The sequence below is a fragment of the Chiloscyllium plagiosum genome, unplaced genomic scaffold (genome assembly GCF_037043375.1).
Source record: "Chiloscyllium plagiosum isolate Xiang-an unplaced genomic scaffold, Cpla_swu_hap1 HiC_scaffold_24, whole genome shotgun sequence".
NCBI classification, from domain to species: Eukaryota; Metazoa; Chordata; class Chondrichthyes; order Orectolobiformes; family Hemiscylliidae; genus Chiloscyllium; species Chiloscyllium plagiosum.
Window position 1 is genome coordinate 20,273,418 of NW_028270162.1, and position 21,157 is coordinate 20,294,574.

Consider the following 21,157-nt stretch of genomic DNA (forward strand, 5'->3'; position numbering starts at 1 on the left):
AGAGAGAGACAACCATGGAATGTGTAAAGGTCAGCCTGGGAGAACCAACAGACCACTAATGGGCACCATCAGTAGCTGACAATTGGTCAGTTGTGACAAGAGCCGGTGTGTGGGGTTTAGAGTAAGGACATGGGAGTAGGTGATCAGGTTCTGAAATTGTTGAACTTGATATTGAGTCCAGAAGGTGGTAGAGGTCCCAAGTGGAAAATGAAGTGCTGTTTCTCCAGCTTGGGACCTCCAGCTTCACAGGAGGACTGCAACAAGCCTGAGACAGAGATATTGCCCAAGGAACACGGTGGTGTGTTGAAGTGGCACCCAACAGGAAGCTCAGGGCCCTTTCTACGGGACAGAACATAGATGTTCTTCAAAGCAGCCATCCAATCTGTCTTTCATCTGCCCAATGTAGAGAAGACCACATTGTAAGCAGTGATACAGTAGTCTGGATTAAGTAAAGTGTAGGTAAAGCAGTGCTTCACCTGGAAGGTACGTTTGGGCCCTTGGATAATGAAAGGGAGAAAGTAAACGGGCAGACATTACACATTCTGCTGTTGCAACGGGAGGTGCCATGGAAGTATTGGGAATGGAGGAGGAGTGGACCCTGGAGGGAATGATATCGGCTCAAGGCTAACAAGGGGAGGTGGCGGAAATGGTGGATAATGATCCTTTGGATATGGACACTGATGAGGTGGTAAATAAGGACCAGGGAGACCATATCACTGTTGTGGGAAGGAAGAGAAGGGGTGAGAGCGGAAGTGCAGGAGTCCTGCTTTAACCAACCCACCCACTGGGGGGAGCTGGAGGGTGGTTCCATGAGTGTCAGGCAGACCCCCCTCGGTGCACACTCAGGAGAACCAAAGCCCAGTTCAATTGATGTTGCTACTGGAAGTCTCTGCCTTTACTTCAAAAGAATGGCATCTCACCCAGCTCTAAAGGAAAATCAAAGTGGCCAGCACAGACAGTGTGTCCATCGAGAGCATTCACATAGTGCCAGGATCTCCAATAAGATGTATTAGCCTCCACATGGTTATATGGGAAATCCAAGGCAGGTGCTGTGGTCCCGTACATGAAGTTGGGCAAATTTCCTGTGAGAGTGTAGAGATGTACCGTCAGCTCCATCCCAACGATTTGCCAACATAATCAGAATACATTTCTCACTGGTTAGAACATAGAACATAGAAGAATACAGCGCAGTACAGGCCCTTCGGCCCTCGATGTTGCGCCGATCCAAGCCCACCTAACCTACACTAGCCCACTATCCTCCATATGCCTATCCAATGCCCACTTAAATGCCCATAATGAGGGAGAGTCCACCACTGCTACTGGCAGGGCATTCCATGAACTCACGACTCGCTGAGTAAAGAACCTACCCCTAACATCTGTCCTATACCTACCCCCCCTTAATTTAAAGCTATGCCCCCTTGTAATAGCTGACTCCATACGTGGAAAAAGATTCTCATTGTCAACCCTATCTAAACCCCTAATCATCTTATACACCTCTATCAAGTCACCCCTAAACCTTCTTTTCTCCAATGAAAACAACCCCAAGTGCCTCAGCCTTTCCTCATACGATCTTTCTACCATACCAGGCAACATCCTGGTAAACCTCCTCTGCACCCGTTCCAGTGCCTCCACATCCTTCCTATAGTATGGCGACCAAAACTGCACACAATACTGCAGATGTGGCCGCACCAGAGTCTTATACAACTGCAACATGACCTCAGTACTCCGGAACTCAATTCCTCTACCAATAAAAGCCAGTACGCCATATGCCTTCTTCACCGCACTATTTACCTGGGTGGCAACTTTCAAAGATTTGTGTACATGGACACCAAGATCCCTCTGCTCATCCACACTACCAAGTATTCGACCGTTAGCCCAGTACCCCATCTTTTTATTACTCTTACCAAAGTGAATCACCTCACACTTAGCTACATTGAACTCCATTTGCCACCTTTCTGCCCAGTTCTGCAGCTTATCTATATCCCGCTGTAACCTGCCACATCCTTCCTCACTGTCAACAACTCCTCCGACTTTCGTATCATCCGCAAACTTGCTCACCCAACCTTCTAACCCCTCCTCCAGGTCATTTATAAAAATGACAAACAGCAATGGTCCCAAAACAGATCCTTGCGGAACACCGCTAGTGACGGCACTCCAAGATGAACCTTTGCCATCAACTACTACCCTCTGTCTTCTTCCAGCCAGCCAACTCCTAATCCAAACCTCCAACTCACCCTCAATGCTATAGTCCCCTGCTCACAAGGTCTCATAAGCCCCACATCCCATCAAAGTCCTCCGTGGCTGAGCATCTGAAGCATCTGTCTCTTACTGTGGAATGTTGCAGGAACCCCCCCCAGAGGCTGAGGCAGCTGCTGCCCGAGTGAAGTTTAATGGGAATCCTTCATGGGCCTTCCAGTAATACAGTAGCTCTCTCTTTTGTAAGGGGTCGAGTAAAGGAGCTGAGGAAATCTGGATTGGACATTTTTGGAAATGATTAAAAGACTAGCATCTTCACAGATCATTTTGCATTCTGCCTCTTTCACATCAGTGTCACATGTCAAAGCAGCAAACCTTTGGGCATCACATTTTCACAGGGAATAGATTAATGATCGGATGAAATAGGAAATTAATCTGTTTAAACTACCAATAAAGAAGCCAATTAACTAAATAAGAAAGAACAAAACCATTTAGTTGGGATTTATGTGCCAATGGGGAATGGCAGGCAGCAGAGCCTAAGTAATTAAGTTGTTCTATGTAAAGCTGCCAATCTGCTGATACCAGAGCCATGGGGTATTTTACTACATTAGATGCTATGTAAATGCAAGTCTTTGAAGCATGATCCATACGTTTGCTTCACCTTTGGCCTGCGATATATTGTCTGCCTGGCAATACTTTGAGAATTTTTAAAAAGACACTGAGTACACCAGTACAGGATCTCAACAGGAATGTCAGAGCCACATAGAATTATCAAGGATGTACAAGTGGGGACAGAGATATTTGTAGGAAACTGAAATGACAGAAGTCCAGCACAATTATACAGAGAGAATGGTTGGAAGCCCAACCAGAATAAGAATTAGAGAACAGAGAAACAGGAGAGATAGAGTTCTATGTGGTTCCAGGTAACAGGTAACAAGTGATCAATTTTAATGCCACTGGCATCAGGTATTGTTGTAATCAGCCCAACTATGAACAACAGTGCAAACGATCATCCATATAGACTATATATGTACGTTATATATCATGCATATCGCATCAGAGGGAGGGCCAGCTCCAATCAGTTTTTTGAACTGTTGCCTTTCATTCCCTTTAATTTACTCCTTACCTTGCCTAAATCTGGTCTTTTTATTTATTGGAAGTGGGTGTCACTTCTGGGCCAGTATTTATTGCCTTTACTTCAAAGTTTACCTTGAGAAGATGGTGGTGAGCTGCCTTCTCGAATCGTTACAGTCCACTTGGTGTAGATAGACCCACTATGATGCTGGGGGAGGAAATGCCAGCCTTTTGACCTTGTGACACTGTAGGACTGTCCTGTACATAAAAAGCTGGACAATCCGGCCCAGCCAAATACCACGCCATCAGTCTACTCTTGATCATCAGTGAAATGATGGAAGGTGTCATGCCATCTAGCAGCACCTGCTCATCAATAACCTGTTCAGTGACTCCCAGTTTGGGTTCTGCCATGGCCAGTCAGCTCCTGCCCCCATTACAGCCTTGGTCCAAACATGGACAAAATAGCTGAATTCCAGAGGTGACTGCAGAGGAATAGTGACTGCACTTGATATCAAGGTTGCATTTGCCTGAATGTGGCATCGAGGAGCCCTAGCAAAACTAGGGTCAACTGGAACTGGGGAGAAAACTAGGCCAGTTGGAATTATACTTGGCACATAGGAGGATGGTTGTGGTTGTTGGATGTCAGTCATCTCAGTTTCAGGACATTGCTGCAGGAGTTCCTCAGCCTAACCACCTTCAGCTGCTTCATCAATGACCCTCCCTCCATCATAATGTCAGAAGTGGGGTAGTTCACTGATGATTGCACAATGTTCCACACCATTCGCAACTCCTCGGATACCAAAGCAGTGCCTGACCAAATGCAACAAGATCTGGGCAACATCCAGACTTGGGCTGACAAGTGGCAAGTAACATTTGCACCACACAAGTGCCAGGCAATGACTAGAGCCAACAAGAGAGAATCTAACCTTGATATTCAATGGTATTACCATAACTGAATCCTCCAATATCAACACAGCGCTGTAGAAATTCACAAAAGCTCTTTAGATAGCATCTTCCAAATCCATGACCACCATCATCTAAGAAGGAAAACGGTTACAAATACACAAAACACCATCACCCGTGCTCCTCTCCAAGCATCTCTCCGTCTCAGACTTGGAAATATATCCCCTTTCCTTTGGTCAAACCCTGGAACTACCTCCGTAATGGCACTGTGGGCCTACCTGTACCAAACACACTGCAGCAATTCAAGAAGATGGCTGACCACCACTTTCTCGAGGGTAACAAGGGATGGGCAATAGATGCTGGCCCAGCCAGGGACACCCACGTGGTACAAATGAATTGTAAAAATTCTTGTACTGAAACAACTTGGTGAGGGGCGTGTCAAGTTCTGGAGCACAAGTCTCCAAGACCGAATGCTTTCGGGGCCCGTATTCTTTGCAATATCCAATGCCTCAAACCGTTTTCTGATATCATGTGAAGTGAATCAAATTGGCTGAAGACCGTCATCTGTGATGCTGGGCACCTCCATTGGATGCCATGATGGATGGTCCACACAGCATTTCTGGCTGAAGATTGTTACCAATGCCCCAGCCTTGTCTTTTTCACTGATACTTGCAAAGGTGCTGTTTGCCGTCCAGTTCCTTACTCCAGTGGCAGCCCTTCATTGTGAGTGGATACATTCAGTGTCTGTGCAACTGAGGAAGACATTGCATCTGAGCCCAAAAGTATCCTCACTGAAACCCCATCATAACATGCAGTTAGCAGGAGGAACCATGGCTGATTACCTGTCCCTTCCCCCAGCCCACATTCACTGATCCCAGTTAATGTGCTGCTTTACCATCTGTCTGAGGCCAGCCAGAATTCAGTGCAAACTGAGAATGAACCCGGGACCTCCTGTCTCTGAATGGCTGTTCAATGCTGGGCGTACTGTCATTATCAAAGGTATCATGAAGGGGTAGCCATGATCTAAGATGGTGTGAATCACCTCCTACACTTCACTGAAATGTTACCTACCTATTCCCTGTACAGATTTTTTTCTCATTATATTCTGACCACCATCTCTCCAGAATTCTAACAAACCTGTTACCTCTGCCTCTTTGAACCAGTTAAGTTTATTCCTCACAATTAGTTTGATAAGCAGTGTTTCAGACACAGAAGTTAAGGATTGTGTTATTACATTAATTAATATAGCGCCACATTTTATCTTTTGCAAACAATCTAAATAGACTAATACAGCCCAGCAAGAGGCCAGCAGGCCAATAGTTCTTGCGTTGTCTGTTTGATTGAGCTTGAATATGATTAATGGATAAATCACATTCCCTGGTCTTTTCCCATATCCCTCCAAATATGACTTTTTTGAGCTTTTATCTAATTTGGGTTTGGAAGTTACTGACATTGCTTACTTCATTTTTTCATGAAATGAATTCCAGCTGAGAGCAACTTGTTGTATTAAAATAAATCATTGCACAGTGGTTTAATGGTTAACATTGCTGCCTACAGCGCCAGGGACCCAGGTTCAATTCCACCGCCAGGTGACTGTCTGTGTGGAGTTTGCACATTCTCCCTGTGTCTGCGTGGGTTTGCTCCAGTTTCCTCCCACAATCCAAAGGTGTGCAGGCTAGTTGGACGAGCCATGGGAAATGCAGGGATAGAGAAGGAGAAAGCTCTGGATGGGATGCTGTTTGGAGAGTTGGTGTGGACTCGATGGATTGAATGGCCTGCATCCACATTAGAGATTGGATGATTTTCATTTATGTTTCCTCAAGTTCGCAAGTCAATTATCTTATATCTGTATTTCCTGGTGATCAACTGTCCTACTGTTCTCCATAAATGAGGTAAAGTCCTTGCTTAATAGACCGATCACATGAAAACAACCTGCAATTTTCCACCGATTCACACTAACAGTGGAAAATCATAGATGGTGTGTCAATGGTTGCCTACAGTTTGCTTCCCACTGGGACTGCATAATCAACCCTGCAAGGAATTGCTTTGAAGTGCAGTGTTTTGTTGATGAATAAAGCACTCACAGCAATGAGCTACAAATGGCCAATACCTGCCAATTTGTTTTTTTATTGTGTTTATTCAGGGGAAAAATGTTGGCTAATCAGTAAAATTCCCTGCTTTCCTTGAAGTAATGCCAGGGAATCTTTCACATCCACCTGCATGGGTTTAACATCTCATTTGAAGGCAGAATCTCTGCCAATCCTACTATGTGAGTCACAGTATGTTCTTTAGCCCTGAAGTGGTTTGAATAATTACCCTACAGCTCAGAGGCTTGGGAAATGTCAATCACTGACTCTGCGAGAGAAGGGAGGAAAAGGAAAGCAGATGCTGTAAACCTACAACCAAAACATGAAAATGCTGGAAACAGTCAGCAAGTTGATCATGTTAGTGTGAAGAACATTTAAATTATTGCTTTGGGGATGGACCAGTCATCTAAATTGATAGATACTTTCATACTGCAAGCATTAAATTGCCTGTTGTCCGTATAGATGCTGCCAAGTATTTCCAATGTCTATGTTGTGAAAAAATGTCAGGAGTATAATTCACTGGTTTCTTGTGGGTTTTTTTTGTGGTTTGAACTATGTTGTGCGGCGGTTGAGATGTGTACTTTCAATTTCTAAGTTAAGTTATACAAAGGATGGGTGGGGTATTTACCCATTTCCCTTTTAAAAAAAGTTTCTTTATTCACATTGTTATTTCATGGTGCATTTTCTTTCTTCTCTGCTTGTGTTTGCGGTGCGGCTCTAGCTAGTAGGAGGGAAAATGGTTGGGATGGATAGATGCCTACTAATGGGCAGTTTATACTCGGTTCTGGTATTTAAATGCCCGGGCTGCAGCCTTGGCAGTGAGATGGGAAATTGGGTTTTGGGATGAGTAGATGCCCTCTTTGGGCAGGGGCTAAGTTCCTCTATTCAGCGCTGTTGGCACTTTATATGTCAGTTTGTTTTTTGTTTTTTGTTGGATATAATCTTTGATAGCTAGCTTTGTAGGTTTGTTAAATATAGTGGTTTTTATGTAGTTTGGTGCCTTTTCGGGGTACACGATTAATCTTGCAAAATCAGAGGCTATGCCTATGGGTGGTCTTACGAAGGAGCTAGGTCTTGAGGGCAAATATCGATTCCCATTTAAGTGGTGACAGGGAGGTTTTGTATATTTGGGCATATTCATTACTCCGGTTCTGGATTGGCTGTTCAAAGCTAATTTTGTTCAATTACTTGACAAAATCAAACAAGACCTTCAAAGATGGGAGGCGCTTCCAGTCTCGTGGTTGGGTTGGATAGCGCTTATTAAGATGAATATTCTCCCCCGTTTGCTTTACCCTATACAGAAGCTCCCCCTGATTTTCGATAAGCAAACATTCAGGAGACTGAATGGCTGGTTCAGCTCTTTTATTTGGCATTGTAAGCGACCCCTTATTAAATTAGCTAAACTGCAATTGCCATACAGATTGGGGGGAGTGGATCTCCTGGACATTAAACCCTACAACCAAGCTCGCTTTAATTTTACATAAGTGATTGGGCTTTTGGGGATCCTCTTTCAATATGGTTAGATGTCAAAACCTCCCAGGCAAGGTGCCCCCTTACTAGCTTGCTGTTTCTGGACAAAATGAGGATAGTTAGGGAATATTGCCATAACCCAATAGTTAACAATACTGTTAAAGTATGGAGGGCAAGTTGGCAGAGGGAAGGCAATATTGGCAAAACATCTTCTCTAACACCTATAGTGGATTTTCAACCGAGCATGATAGATTCAGGATTCAAACATTGGACAGCTAGGGGTGTTACTTGAATGGGTGATTTATTTGAGGGAGGCACAATGATATCCTTTGATCAGTTAGCACAGATCTATGTAACAGATTTTTTTCAAGTTATGGATTTTTTTTTTCAAAAAAGACTACACTTTTGACTGATCCCTACAAATCCAACATAGAGAGGAGGGTGCTCAGTGCTAAGAGTACACTTTCTGTCAGCACTTCACATCATCAACTGGGGGGGTGCCCCCTCAGATGAGTTCGATCAACTCTGCAGGATGTGGGAGAGATAGCTAGGTGTTGAAGTCTCCTCAGAGGCATGGGAAGATATTTGGGAAAACACAATAAAGATATCAATTTGCAGGATCCACTTGGCTCTGGACTGTTTGTCAAAATTTAAACCAGGGGCATCTTCAACATGTCCCAGGCGCAAGGTCTGTACGAGCACTCCTACCCATTGTCTCTGGTCCTGTGGTAGGCTTCAAACATTCTGGAGTACTGTGGCGGGTGCAATGGAGAGGATATTGGATGTAAGGGTGGAGAAGGACCCGATCTCTCTTCTTCTGGGCCTGCCCAGTGTGTTCCCTGCCAATGCGCATAAGAAAATACTTTTCAACATTCTCACTTTCTGTGCAAGAAAGAATATCTTGCTAGGTTGTGTATCCGAAAACTGCCCAGGCCTGTCAGGTTAGCGGGAGATTGTTATGGAGCATATTCCCTTGGATTTTCTCACCAGTATGGTACACCATAAAACTGAGAATACCAGGACACGGATTTATCTGCCATACTACCAAGGGCTTTTATATAACTGTTATGATTGTGTTTTACAAGTCCAATATCTAGGGAGGAGGAACTGCAAACATATCAGTGTCTTGCTTAGCTCAGCTGAGTTATTACTATCTATTAGTTTTCTTGTTGGTTATTATTTAGTTAATAGTTAGTTGGGTTTTTTAAAAATTATGTATTTTTCTATATATATTGATACATTTGTACATGAGGGCGGGTTGAGTTTTTTTACTTTTTTGTGTTCTTTCTTTGTATTGTTTTGAATTGTATTGTTTTGCATTTGTTGTAATATTTTTAAAAATCTATTTTTTCAATAAAAATATATTTTTTAAAAATTGTGTTAAATTTGCCATTGCACACTCAGCCTAAATACATTAATATACTAGAGACAATTCCAGTGGGCACGCTAATCACAGGAAGACTTGATCCTGGCCCATCTGAGCCAGCAGGATATTGCTGACCTTCTTGTAATTTGAATATTATAATTGAAGTATTATAAGATTAGATTACCTTCAGTGTGGAAACAGCCCTTCAGCCCAACAAGTTCACACTTACCCTCCAAAGGATAACCCACCCAGGCCCATTTCCCTCTGACTAACACACCTAACACTATGGGCAATTTAGCATGGCCAATTCACCTGACCTGCACATCTTTGGACTGTGGGAGGAAACCCACAGACAGTTGCCCGAGAATGGAATTGAACCTGGGACCCTGGTGCTGTGAGGCAGCAGAGAAAACAACTGAGTCACCATGCTGCCCTAGCAACACCTTTCCAGTGCTTATCATCGTGCTGTTGGGATATTTACTCTCGGGTGAAAGGCATAGACGGTTAATTCTCTTCATGACCCACTCCTGGAACTGCATCCAGACAGGTGAGACAGGTCTACCTGTGGCATCTCTGATTGGTTCTCGGAACAGCATATGACAGTATCACAATGCCACATATTATCTACTCCCTGTAGAGAGCTGTAGCTCCATTCTTGGAGCCACACATAGTGGGTGGGAAGTTAAGGGCATGTTTTTCTGTTTTCGGATACCCGTACTCAGCCATAGTGCCTCTGTGTAACGTTGTCTCAGTATGTTTAGTGTTGTTGGGGAGTTGAAGGGAAAATATTCAGAGGGAGTAGAAAAGGGATTTGATATTTTTATAATGACCAGTCCAGTAGCTTGTCTCCATCACCTTTGAGACATATTTATGTCTTGAATAGTATCACATTTGGAAATCATGGAGCACAGAAGAAGACCATTCGCTCCATCATATCTGTCTCAGCTCTTTGTCAGAGATTTCTAGTTACACCCACATCACTGTTGTTTTCCTGTAATCCTGGCCTAATCTTTAAGTGCATATCTACTTCTCTTTGGAAATGCAGTCGTCCCCCCTGTACCCATGGGGGGAATATTCCAAGATCTACCATGGAAGCGCAAAACCGCAGATAGGATCGAACCCATTCATTTCAATGGGAAATGTACCTTCCCAGCAGCCCCTGATCCATGGTTCTGGAAGGTTCCATGCAATATTTTCAGGCCACGGTAAACCACGGGTAACTGAAACCACGGAAAACGATTCAGTGGAAACGGGAGTCGCCCTGTACAGTTTTAACTCAACTTCCAGCACCCTATTAGGCAGTGCATTTCGGGTGTCCCAGAGGTGTTCTCTGAAACGTTCCGCAAGTAGGTGGCCTGTCTCCCCAATATAGAGGAGGCCACATCGGGTGCAGCGGATGCAATAAATGATGTGTGTGGAGGTGCAAGTGAATTTGTGGTGGATATGGAAGGATCCCTTTGGGCCTTGGAGGGAAGTAAGGGGGGAGATGTGGGCGCAAGTTGGACTCCTCCATCGCCAGACCATAGCAACACGACGGCAACACGATCACAGCAACTTTGTGTAAAGATTATTTCTGCTACCCAGCTACACCTCCCAGATTGTTTTCTCGTTGCTTGATTTTATAAAACAAATCTTACTGGAAGGCTAGCCTATCCAGCACCAGTCATGCTTTGTGAGTCTCCCACCAAGAATCCTCCTGGTGGTTTGATGATATTCATCCCGAAGCTAATACCCCAAAAAGTAATTGGCTATCTGTTCATTATCACATTGTCGCTTTGGGGGGCATAGTGTGTGCATTTTGGATGCTGTATTTCCAACATTATAACAATGTATATGCTTCAATATAATTTCATTGATTATAAACTAATTATGGTACATTCTGATCACACTGGTGCCATATGAATGCAAGCTATTTTTCCCTTGTTCCAGTGGGAATTATTTGGGAAAGTGCATGGGAGTGACATTGAGGTGGAGAAATAGAAGCCTTTCTTCAGGGAATGTTGTATGGCATTGACAGCATAATTTTCTTCCTGCGCGTTATTCTTTGCTTTCTTATGGATCTGTTGATAAGATGAGACACGCAAACAATACTTGAGGGTAACCCTTTGAGTTAGAATGAGGGGGATGTTGGTTCTTTGGTCACTTGAATCTGCTCTGTCTGCCAACCTAATCATCTCCCAGAGGCTCTGCACCAGACCAATAGCTTGTTCCAGATTGGAAGTTACCTATTCAAACTCCAACATGCCTCCTCGAGGAGATTTTTCATTGGCACGATGTGAAATAGTCTCCTGTATTAGGATTGAGGATTAGGTGTAGTTTGAAGTTTGTGGGATCTCTCCTGGGAGTTACAGATGGCAGATGTAACAGGTCCCCACTTGGGGAGTCGATAGCAGACTTCATCAGATGCAGAGTGAGTGACCCTTTGAACAAGGTGCAGGTGAAAGGTTATTTCTACAGCTATTCATGTTAGAAGGTGAATGTGTGACTGTGTTTCCAGGGTACCCAAGGGTGAAGAGGAACAGTAATGTGCCATTTATCTTCCCTATGTTGGTCACAGAGCTGACTTTCAGTGCTAACACTCCCCCCAGCACCATGGATATCAGCAACACTTACTTTTTGCTGCCAATACCCAGGAAAGTCGGAAAGCCAGTCTTGAGAAAATCTTTTCTATGCCCATCCTGTGCTCTTTGTGATCCTGCCTGATTTTTCTCTAGAATATAATAATTGAAAAAGCCACTCAATCTCACCCAAATGCCCAACAGCCAACTCAATGTTGCAGATGTCTCACTGCATTCCCATCCTCTGTAATTTTACACCCATCCTTAGACTGTAAAAGACTGCATTTTAAATACTCCCCCTACTCCCCCAGTGGGTTTAGAATTGAGTTTGCGCTGATTCACAGATAGGATATCCAGGCCAGGAAGTATCCCAAGGCTGCGTTGGATTCCCAGACCCGTGGTACAATCTTGGTGAAATGGCCAAGTGGAATGTCCGGGCTCTAGTTCTTTAGCTACATGGCCATTCCATGATCATATCAGGACAGGCATTGTCAGCAACTTTCCACCAGGAAGAGGAATGGAACCCTAACTAAACCTGCTGCTGTCTGACCCAACATCCACATTTTCCAGCGAGAGTCCGCAAAGGGGAACTCTGGCTGATATTGACTTTCCTTTTCTGGCCCAGAGGAAGACATCAGGCTTGGGTATAATGTCCGTCCAAAGTTAAATGACCCATGAGAAATTACAACTTGGAGAGGTAGCAGAATGCAGACTATGACAGAGGGACCCACCACCAGGAGAGGAAGAGAGAGAAATGAGATAGCATTACTTGCTTTAAAAAAAATTGTAACAATCTTTTGTGTTTGAAGTTTGCAGGAAGTGAATTCAATGATAAATAAAAGACTGAAGGATGCCATCTTCACTGACCAATGGAGTGAGCTCTTCATGGACACACTTAGTCCCTTTGGTTATGTGCTGGTAAGTTGATAAGGATAGAGGTCCTGATGATTGTTTTAGGCTGTGAGCATTGTTTACACATTTGGCCTTTATTGCCCATCAATGAGAGAAAGCAGAGACAGTGTTAGATACAGCCAGTCTCCAATTGTTCACCAGCCAGAATGTGGCTTACAACTGAGGTGGGTGTAGGGGGAGTTGCAGATAAAGGGGGTGGCTGGGGCAAGGTGGTGAAGTGGGGATAGGTGAAGACAGGCAGAAGTATGACCCAGTTGGTGGCAGGGAGGAGGAGAAGGGAGGGGGAGGGGCCCCTGACTCCCTTCCCAGCCCCTCTCCCTCCCTTCCACTCCGCCAGCCACCTACCGGATTCATTCCTCCCAGTGACCAACCAGGTCATACCCTCTGTCTGTCTCCTATCTCCACTTCACCACTCTGCCCCCACCACCCCCTTTATCTGTAGCTCCCCCTACACCCACCACCAGTCCTGAAGAAGGGTTATACCCGAAATATTGACTTCTCCACCTCCTGATGCTGCCTGGCTAGCTGTGTTCTTCCAGAATTCTGCCTGTCTACTTTGGATTCCAGTATTTGCAGTGTTTTGCATCTCTAACCAAGAATGTGGCTTGGAGTTCTGTTGGATTGAACAGACCAGGTTTTTGAGGATTTAACTGAAGCCGGAAGTTTGGGGGAGGGAGGAATCTTGAGAATGGCCGTCACCATGAAAGTCAGTTGAGAATAAAAGTTGAAATCAACTAGGAGACAGTGAGGTCTGCAGATGCTCTGGCCCGAAACGTCGATTTTCCTGCACCTCGGATGCTACCTGACCTGCTGTGCTTTTCCAGCAACACACTCTCAACTGAGAATAAAAGTTATCAAGCTGGAAAAATGAAAATGAAGCAAACTGTCACAAGCTGAGAATAACTTTAGACTGGCTTCTGGAGAATGAATCCACTTCAGGGCCAGAGTAAAGTATAACTGTGGGGCCAGTGCTTTAATTGCTTTGACAATTAGTCATAGAGTCATGGAGATGTACAGCATGAAAACAGACCCTTCGGTCCAACACGTCCATGCCGACCAGATATCCCAACCCAATCTAGTCCCACCTGCCAGCACCCGGCCCATATCCCTCCAAACCCTTCCTATTCATATACCCATCCAAATGCCTCTTAAATGTTGCAATTGTGCCAGCCTCCACCACATCCTCTGGCAGCTCATTCCATATATGTACCACCCTCTGTGTGAAAAAGTTGCCCCTTAGTTTTCTTTTATATCTTTCCTCTCTCCCCCTAAACCTATGCCCTCTAGTTCTGGACTCCCCAACCCCAGGGAAAAGACTTTGTCTATTTATCCTATCCATGCCCCTCATAATTTTGTAAACCTCGAAAAGGTCACCCTCAGCCTCCGACGCTTCAGGGAAAACAGCCCCAGCCTGTTCAGCCTCTCCCTGTAGCTCAGATCCTCTAACCCTGGCAACATCCTTGTAAATCTTTTCTGAACCTTTTCAAGTTTCAAAACATCTTTCCGATAGGAAGGAGACCAGAATTGCATGCAATATTCCAACAGTGGCCTAACCAATGTCCTGTACAGCCGCAACATGACCTCCCAACTCCTGTACTCAATACTCTGACCAAATTATGGGGTCATTTTTCTGTAATTCAAAGTATAATTGGTTTCTGAAATAATGTTTAGTCAGTGTTGGTTTTAGTTGCTTCCACTTGGTAAAACTGATGTCTTGGGGTACTTTCCATCAACATCTTCCTCTAGTCACTGATTCCATTATTATCTTTATCTGTTCTCTTAGGTGGAATCAGATTTAATACAACCTCTGTGTCCCAATCAAACCAAAGCTGAATTCTGACCCTGACATTCCCTCAATCCTAAATGGTGTAACATCATCTGATTTAAATCCTGCCTCTGGCTATCTGGTGAATAAACCCTCATCCCTAACCTGTTCCCCTTTTCACCTTCAGACCCAATTTCTCACCTAACTGACCACTATCCTTCACCCTTTGATAGTCAACAACAAACACATTGACTTAGATACCATTTACCACCCCCTGAGAAAAAGAACAAGAAATAGCATCACTACAGGAAAAGACATCATCACAGGAACCAAAGGAAACCTAAACATATAAATAAAAGGCAGTGCTTCACCGGAGGCTCACTGATGATGTTACCTAGTATGGTGCCGAAACATCTGAAAATGAACCTTCTAGCTCACCAAGCAAACTTACATCCAGAACATCAACCTGAGCTACAAATCTTCTCAAAATTCTTAACAATCCCTTCCTGACTCCCCCAAAGTGCCATCACTTTTGCTTTCAGCTGCCTAGACCCCATACTCTTGAATGTCTTCCTTCACTCTTGCACCTCCCCTCCTTTAAGACTTTTCTTGAAGGCTACCTTTCACCAAGCCTTGGTCCTGCTTCCAAACATCCCTAACAATAATGACACAGTTACCATTTGTATCTTAATTACTCCGCTGTGAAGTGTGCTGGCTGATATTTCTGTATTGGCTGAGAGATAATGCTACTGTTGTAATATTGTGTAGATATTGCTGTGTTTTAGAGGCAGTAACAATCTGTCTCCCTGCTCTAGGTAACCTCGGAGAGAATGCAGGGGCAGCTGCTCCTAGTGTTTGCTAAGTACTATCTCCTTCCAAATCTCCAGGACATCCAAACCGACTGCACCAGAACTGGCCTGGGTGGATACTGGGTAAGCCTCAAAATTGTGTCACAAAATAATGCTGCATTTGAAAGAATTGCCTGATCCTTTCCTGCATCAAGTCAGAACCAACATCAGCTAAACACGATCAGTCAGGTTAAAGATGGCATTGTCATAATCATTTGCCACAGTTGCTGCCTGTGCTCCCTGATTTATCCTCTTGTACCTGAGAGTGCTGGAAAACAGCTTCACTGATGTTTGCTGTGCCTTGCCTAAATGATTGGCCATTACATATGAGTCTAAACAGTCAGAGTGAGCAAACAATTTTGCCCAGAGAGTATCACAGCCAAGCTTTCCTCCAGTTTGTAGAGGAAGGTATTTCAGGGCTGCACAGGAGGATAAAGTTCTGGCTTATTTCACCTTCTGCAGAACCTATTGGTCCTGAGGCCAATGTCACACCATCAAACAAGTCAGCACAGACTAGTGATTAAACCTTTCCTAGTATAACCCAGACTGCATTGATCAACTGACCTGGGAGATCTGGTCTGGGAACTAGATTTTAATACTAAATCTGAATCCATTACTAACTTGCAATCAGAGGCAGGTTATTGGCTCATAATCCTGCTCATGCCGAAAATTGTGAAAAACAGAAAATGTAGGAAAAAGCTTAGCAGGTCAGGCAGCATCTGTGGATTGAGGAAAATAAACATTTCAGGTCTGAGACCTTTCATCAGAACATGAGATCCATTTCATTATGTAGTGTGATTTTAGCATGCATCCTAATTATCACTGCACCATCACTAGTTCTCAGAAAATGATCGCAGCCCCCAATGAGAAAAAAAGTTAAAGCAGCACGAGAAAACACAAGGATCTCTTCCATTTTTGATATCAGTTGTGATGGGAGATTAAACGATGTTGCAGCAAGTGGAAGTTGCTTCAGAACTTTCCTTGAAATTGCTGTTCTGTGATTATTCCAGTCCAGTTACATAACCAATCATAGTTTGTTGTTTTTTTTTTAGTGCATTCAGTCAGAAGCAACTCATTATGTTGTTCGTTCACATCCTGCCCACATTGTTCTATTGTTGTTTGAGATCAGAATCAGCTTATTAATCCAGGGCCCCTGAATATGAACCCATTCTCTAATTACTGTCTGTAGATGGTTAATTTATTCTGTGAGGCATACTTGACAACACCATGCTGTTCACACCACTCTTGCTGAGTGGGAAGTGACATGAAGACAGCATGTTTGCCTGCATTGGTTTGACAGTGTATATGTATATGTATATGTATATGTGTGCATGCAGAGCTCAATTTTATTCTGAGATTGAGCTGGTGCAGAAGGTGAAAAGTCATCCTTCACTCCATGACATGGCATTTACCACTTCATAACTCTCAGTGCGCCACATTGTGCATCACTGTGTGTGAAGAGGTTGCCTGTATATAAACATATTTTCAGATGGATTCCATTTTTTATACAACATTGGTCATTCAACTGAGGGTAGAGTGCAGTATGCCTTCTGCCTAAACACCTGAAGGCCTGAATCCAGTTTTTGGACTTTGACTGAGGGCCAATTCCAGCCTACCCTAAAAGTTCTCCCTTAGCAATACGATGTGACAGAGCTCATGAGCTCACAGTTACTGAGAGCTGGCATTGGCTCCACTGAGGACCTTCTGATAGCCCCAAACTTGTTAGAGATCAAAGGTTATCAATCCCAGATGGCACTGGTGAGTAAGATTGAAAAATAGGAACAAGGAGTAGGAGTTGGCCATTCAGTCCTTCAAGCCTTTTCCCCATTCAATCTGATCTTTGCTGATCATCCAACTCAGGACCCTGTTCTCACTTTCTCCCCGCACCCTTTGTTCCCTTTAGCCCCAAGAGTTTAGATATTTGTTATGATTAATATTCAGTTTGTTAGGGCCCTCTACTTACCCAACCCCAACAACACTTAGTGATTCAGGATGGGCCCCACATGTTAGAGCTGCCATTGGTTGGAAATCCAATCCAGCTGAACCTCCAGGGGGAAAGCAGGATGCAGCATTGAGACGTTGTGTGCACACATGTGAGTGGCCCAGTCCAGTGGCTCCATGCTATGATGCAGTGACACAATGGCCGCATGAATGACCAGCGCTTTTCTCGTTATATTGTAACAGGGGAACAAAGGAGGAGTCAGCGCCAGGCTGTCTCTATGCGGTCACATGATTTGTTTCCTCAACTGTCATTTGCCAGCTCACATGGAGAACTCCGAACAGAGAATGGACAATTTTGAGAGTATCCTCCAGCTGCAGCAGTTCAATGGCCCTGCTGCCAATGGAGTCCTTGACCATGAGTAAGTGTCAACATCACTCCTCATGGAAAATTCTTATCGTAGCCTTTCGGGTGGAGAGTAAGGGACTTGGATGGGGGAGACAGGGTTTAATATACAGTTTGAAGATGACGCCTGACCTACTCATAGAGCCATAGAGATGTACAGATCGGAAAAAGACCCTTCGGTCCAATTTGTCCATGCTGACCAGATATCTTAACTAATCTAGTCCCATTTGCCAGCACCCAGTCCATATCCCTCCAAACCCTTCCTATTCATATACCCATCCAGATGCCTTTTGGATGTTGTAATTCTACCAGCATCCACCACTTCCTCTGGCAGCTCATACCATACATGTACCACTCTCTGCATGAAAAAATTGCCCCTAAGGACCAGTTTGAATCTTTCCCCTCTCACCTTAAACCTATGTTTTGGTTTCTCCCACCACAGGGAAAATACCTTATCTATTTAACCTATCCATGCCTCCCATGATATTATAAATCTCTGTAAGGTCACCTCTCAGCCTCCAACACTCCACCTGTTGGGTTGAAAAGCCTCCCTCTGTTATTGTTATTAAATTCCCTACAGTATTGAACAGGCCCTTCAGCCCAACAAATCCCTCCAAACTGTAACCCACCCAGACCCATTCCCCTACATTTACCCCTGACTAATGTATGTAACACCATGGGCAATTTAGCACAACTAATTCACCAGAACTGCACATCTTTGGATTGTGGGAGGAAACCAGAGCACCCACACAGACACAGGGAGAATGTGCAAACTCCACATAGACAGTCACCCAAGGCAGGAATCAAACCCAGGTCCCTGGCACTGTGAGGCAGCAATGCTAACCACTGAGCCACCCCTGTGGTTTGTTATCCCGCTCTGTGCTTTGCTATTCTATGAGTCTACATGAACAAGGTGAAGACTTTGACTGAGATTTCAAAGCCAGAGAAGAATGAAGGCTGGAAGTCTTGATACTTATTGAGTGCCAGGATAAGGATATTTGCTGAGGACACGTGTAGGTTGAGGAGTTTTGAAAAGATGAAGGTAACATTGAAGAAAGTGACAGGGATAAGGTGAGATAAAGTTGAGATGCAACTAGACAATATGGCTGAAAATTTTGAAATTCAGAAAAGTATCGAAGAAAATTTGATTTGGGTTAAGGGTTGAAGTTATTTGGAAGCTCTGATGAATCATCATAGTTGTTGTCATGTTTTGATGCAGCGTTGTCTTCTGGTTTGGTGACCTGAATTTTCGAATCGAACAATATGACATCCGTTTTGTGAAAAGTGCCATTGAGAAGAATAAATTGGGCATTCTGTGGGAGAAGGACCAGGTAGGATCAATGAAACAAAAACACTTTATGGGAATCTTCAACCCAGCATTGTTGTCTAACTCATCGAAATAATCAGCCTCACAAAACTGGACAGAAACATTGTGGGTCCAGTGTTCAGGAAGCTTGGGGCCCAATCGCCAGGAGATGGGTGATGTAGTGATGATGTTACTGGATTAGTAATCAGTAATTAGATCGAGTGATCTTGAATGCTCTGCTGACAGAAATTCAAATTCCATCACAGCATCCAGAGAATAAAATGGCAGATTTGGCAATATTGCACCAGATTGTCACAGAAACCTATCTGGTTCAGTAATACCCGATAGTGAAGGAAATCTGTTGTCTTTGCCCAATCCAGCTACACCAATGTGATTGACCCTTGACCACCATCTAATTAGATTAGATTACATTACATTACATTACAGTGTGGAAACAGGCCCTTCGGCCCAACAAGTCCACACCGACCCGCCGAAGCGCAACCCACCCATACCCCTACATTTACCCCTTACCTAACACTACGAGCAATTTAGCATGGCCAATTCACCTGACCTGCACATCTTTTGGACTGTGGGAGGAAACCGGAGCACCCGGAGGAAACCCACGCAGACATGGGGAGAACGTGCAAACTCCACACAGACAGTCGCCTGAGGCGGGAATTGAACCCAGGTCTCCGGCGCTGTGAGGCAGCAGTGCTAACCACTGTGCCACCGTGCCGCCCATCTGAACTGACCTCGTCAGCCACTCCCTGTAGGTGGGTTCACCATCAGCTGTTCAAGATCAGTTAGGACTGGGCAGTAAATCTGGGCCAGGCTGGCGACTGTCACATCCCAAGATCAACTAAAAAAAAACTTGTTGCCGACTTTTCACCTCAAGGTCATAGATTTCTCTCCAGCCCTGGTTACAAGCACGTACTCTCCAATTGGTTGTCTTTGGCAATCTCATGGAGAGAAGCCAGCCAACTGGAAAATGTCATAATGCTGGCTGGGACAGTGAGTGGGAGTCATATTCTGTGGTTGTGAAAGAATCTCACCTAGGATGTGAAAGAATCTGATCTAGGATGTAAGAAAATGAAACAACATTTCATTTCTTACCAAAATTAACTTGAAATCTTTTGGAATTTAAAATTGAAGCATGCCTCAATTAATTCATTAGCTCAGCAGGGGAATACAAGATAATGGTTATCACTGGAGACCTGAGTCACCTTTTCTGCTCATTCAAGCAGTGGAACATTTTTGTGTACTGATTGTAGGACGTATGTTTCATAAATAGACTACAGAACATCAGCAACCACTTATTACTGTGGCTGTGGTGGGGGGGCTTTGAGCCTCCCAGAATGGGAGATAGTAGTTACAGCTGAGATGGACAAAGAGTTAACACAAGCTCTGCACAATCTGTCCTCTCTGTGTTCTTGGACTACTTTTACCTCAGTGGAATCTATCACGGATGTCGAGTTGTCCATTTTGTCATTGCCCAAGGAAAAAGGCTGTGAAAAGTAGGCAGGTTACCATGACAACAGATTCATTTTGGGAATTGTTAAAATAGAAAATTCAAGTGCCCTCTGGCTGAACATAAAGCTTGAATGAAATAAACAGACTGAAAGAAGAAAACAAATCGTTAAATCAGGAACTGAAAAGAAATAAAACAGCTTTAGCCATTCACAGGTACAACCTTAATTCAAACCCAAGCTTACTTTTCTGATTGCTCTGAGAATGGCATGAAATATTTTTAACATTATCATGGCCTGACATTTTCTTTGTTTCCTGCCCTGATCTGCAGTTCCTGATTCACTCAGGGCAGGATCTTTCTCCAATGGGTGGCCTCACCAAAGCAGCCTTTCTTAATGTGCAAAGAAGGACTTTTTTATTCTGGAATGCAGCATCACTGAATGACATCTTGTCCCTAACTGACTGACATTTCACAATTTCTCTCCTAAATTTATACTTTCAAACGTTTTTACGAACATTTGTAAAGTCCCTGATCATTCCTTCGGCACTTTGACCACACCTGTAACACCCATACTGTTATCCCCGCAGATGCTTGAAATAAATGAGCAGTTTATTTTTTTCAAAGCAACATGGAGAAAGGGCAATCTGTAACAAGATGGGGTCAAGGGGATTGGTTGACTTCATTTCTTATCTGCAAACATACATAATACTGCCAAGCCTGGAGTAGCCTCTTGTCTGGATAGGTTATTAAAATCTAAATGATCTTTTGAAGTATTCCTTGCAGAAGACATGAAAAATGCAACCAATCTCTCCTGTAGATTTAACAGCTGCCATTATCCAAATGCCTACAGAGCTGAAACA

The 21,157-nt window shown here is 44.0% G+C and overlaps 1 protein-coding gene across 7 annotated transcripts in view; it reads left to right on the forward strand.

The window, feature by feature from the left end:
* The window catches only part of inpp5jb (inositol polyphosphate-5-phosphatase Jb), an 85,858-nt gene that overhangs the window by 38,339 nt on the left and 26,362 nt on the right, over window positions 1–21,157 (forward strand). For 6 of the 7 annotated variants that reach the window (XR_015761248.1, XM_087999969.1, XM_087999971.1 and 3 more), the window contains 4 exons: window positions 12,464–12,572; window positions 15,147–15,263; window positions 17,364–17,539; window positions 18,743–18,854. Coding sequence is in view for 6 of the 7 variants with exons in the window: in XM_087999969.1 (XP_087856095.1) it covers window positions 12,464–12,572; window positions 15,147–15,263; window positions 17,364–17,539; window positions 18,743–18,854 (514 nt within the window). In the remaining variant the exon portion in view is untranslated. The remainder of the gene's footprint in view (window positions 1–12,463; window positions 12,573–15,146; window positions 15,264–17,363; window positions 17,540–18,742; window positions 18,855–21,157) is intronic. The other variant, XM_087999972.1, reaches the window with a different exon arrangement.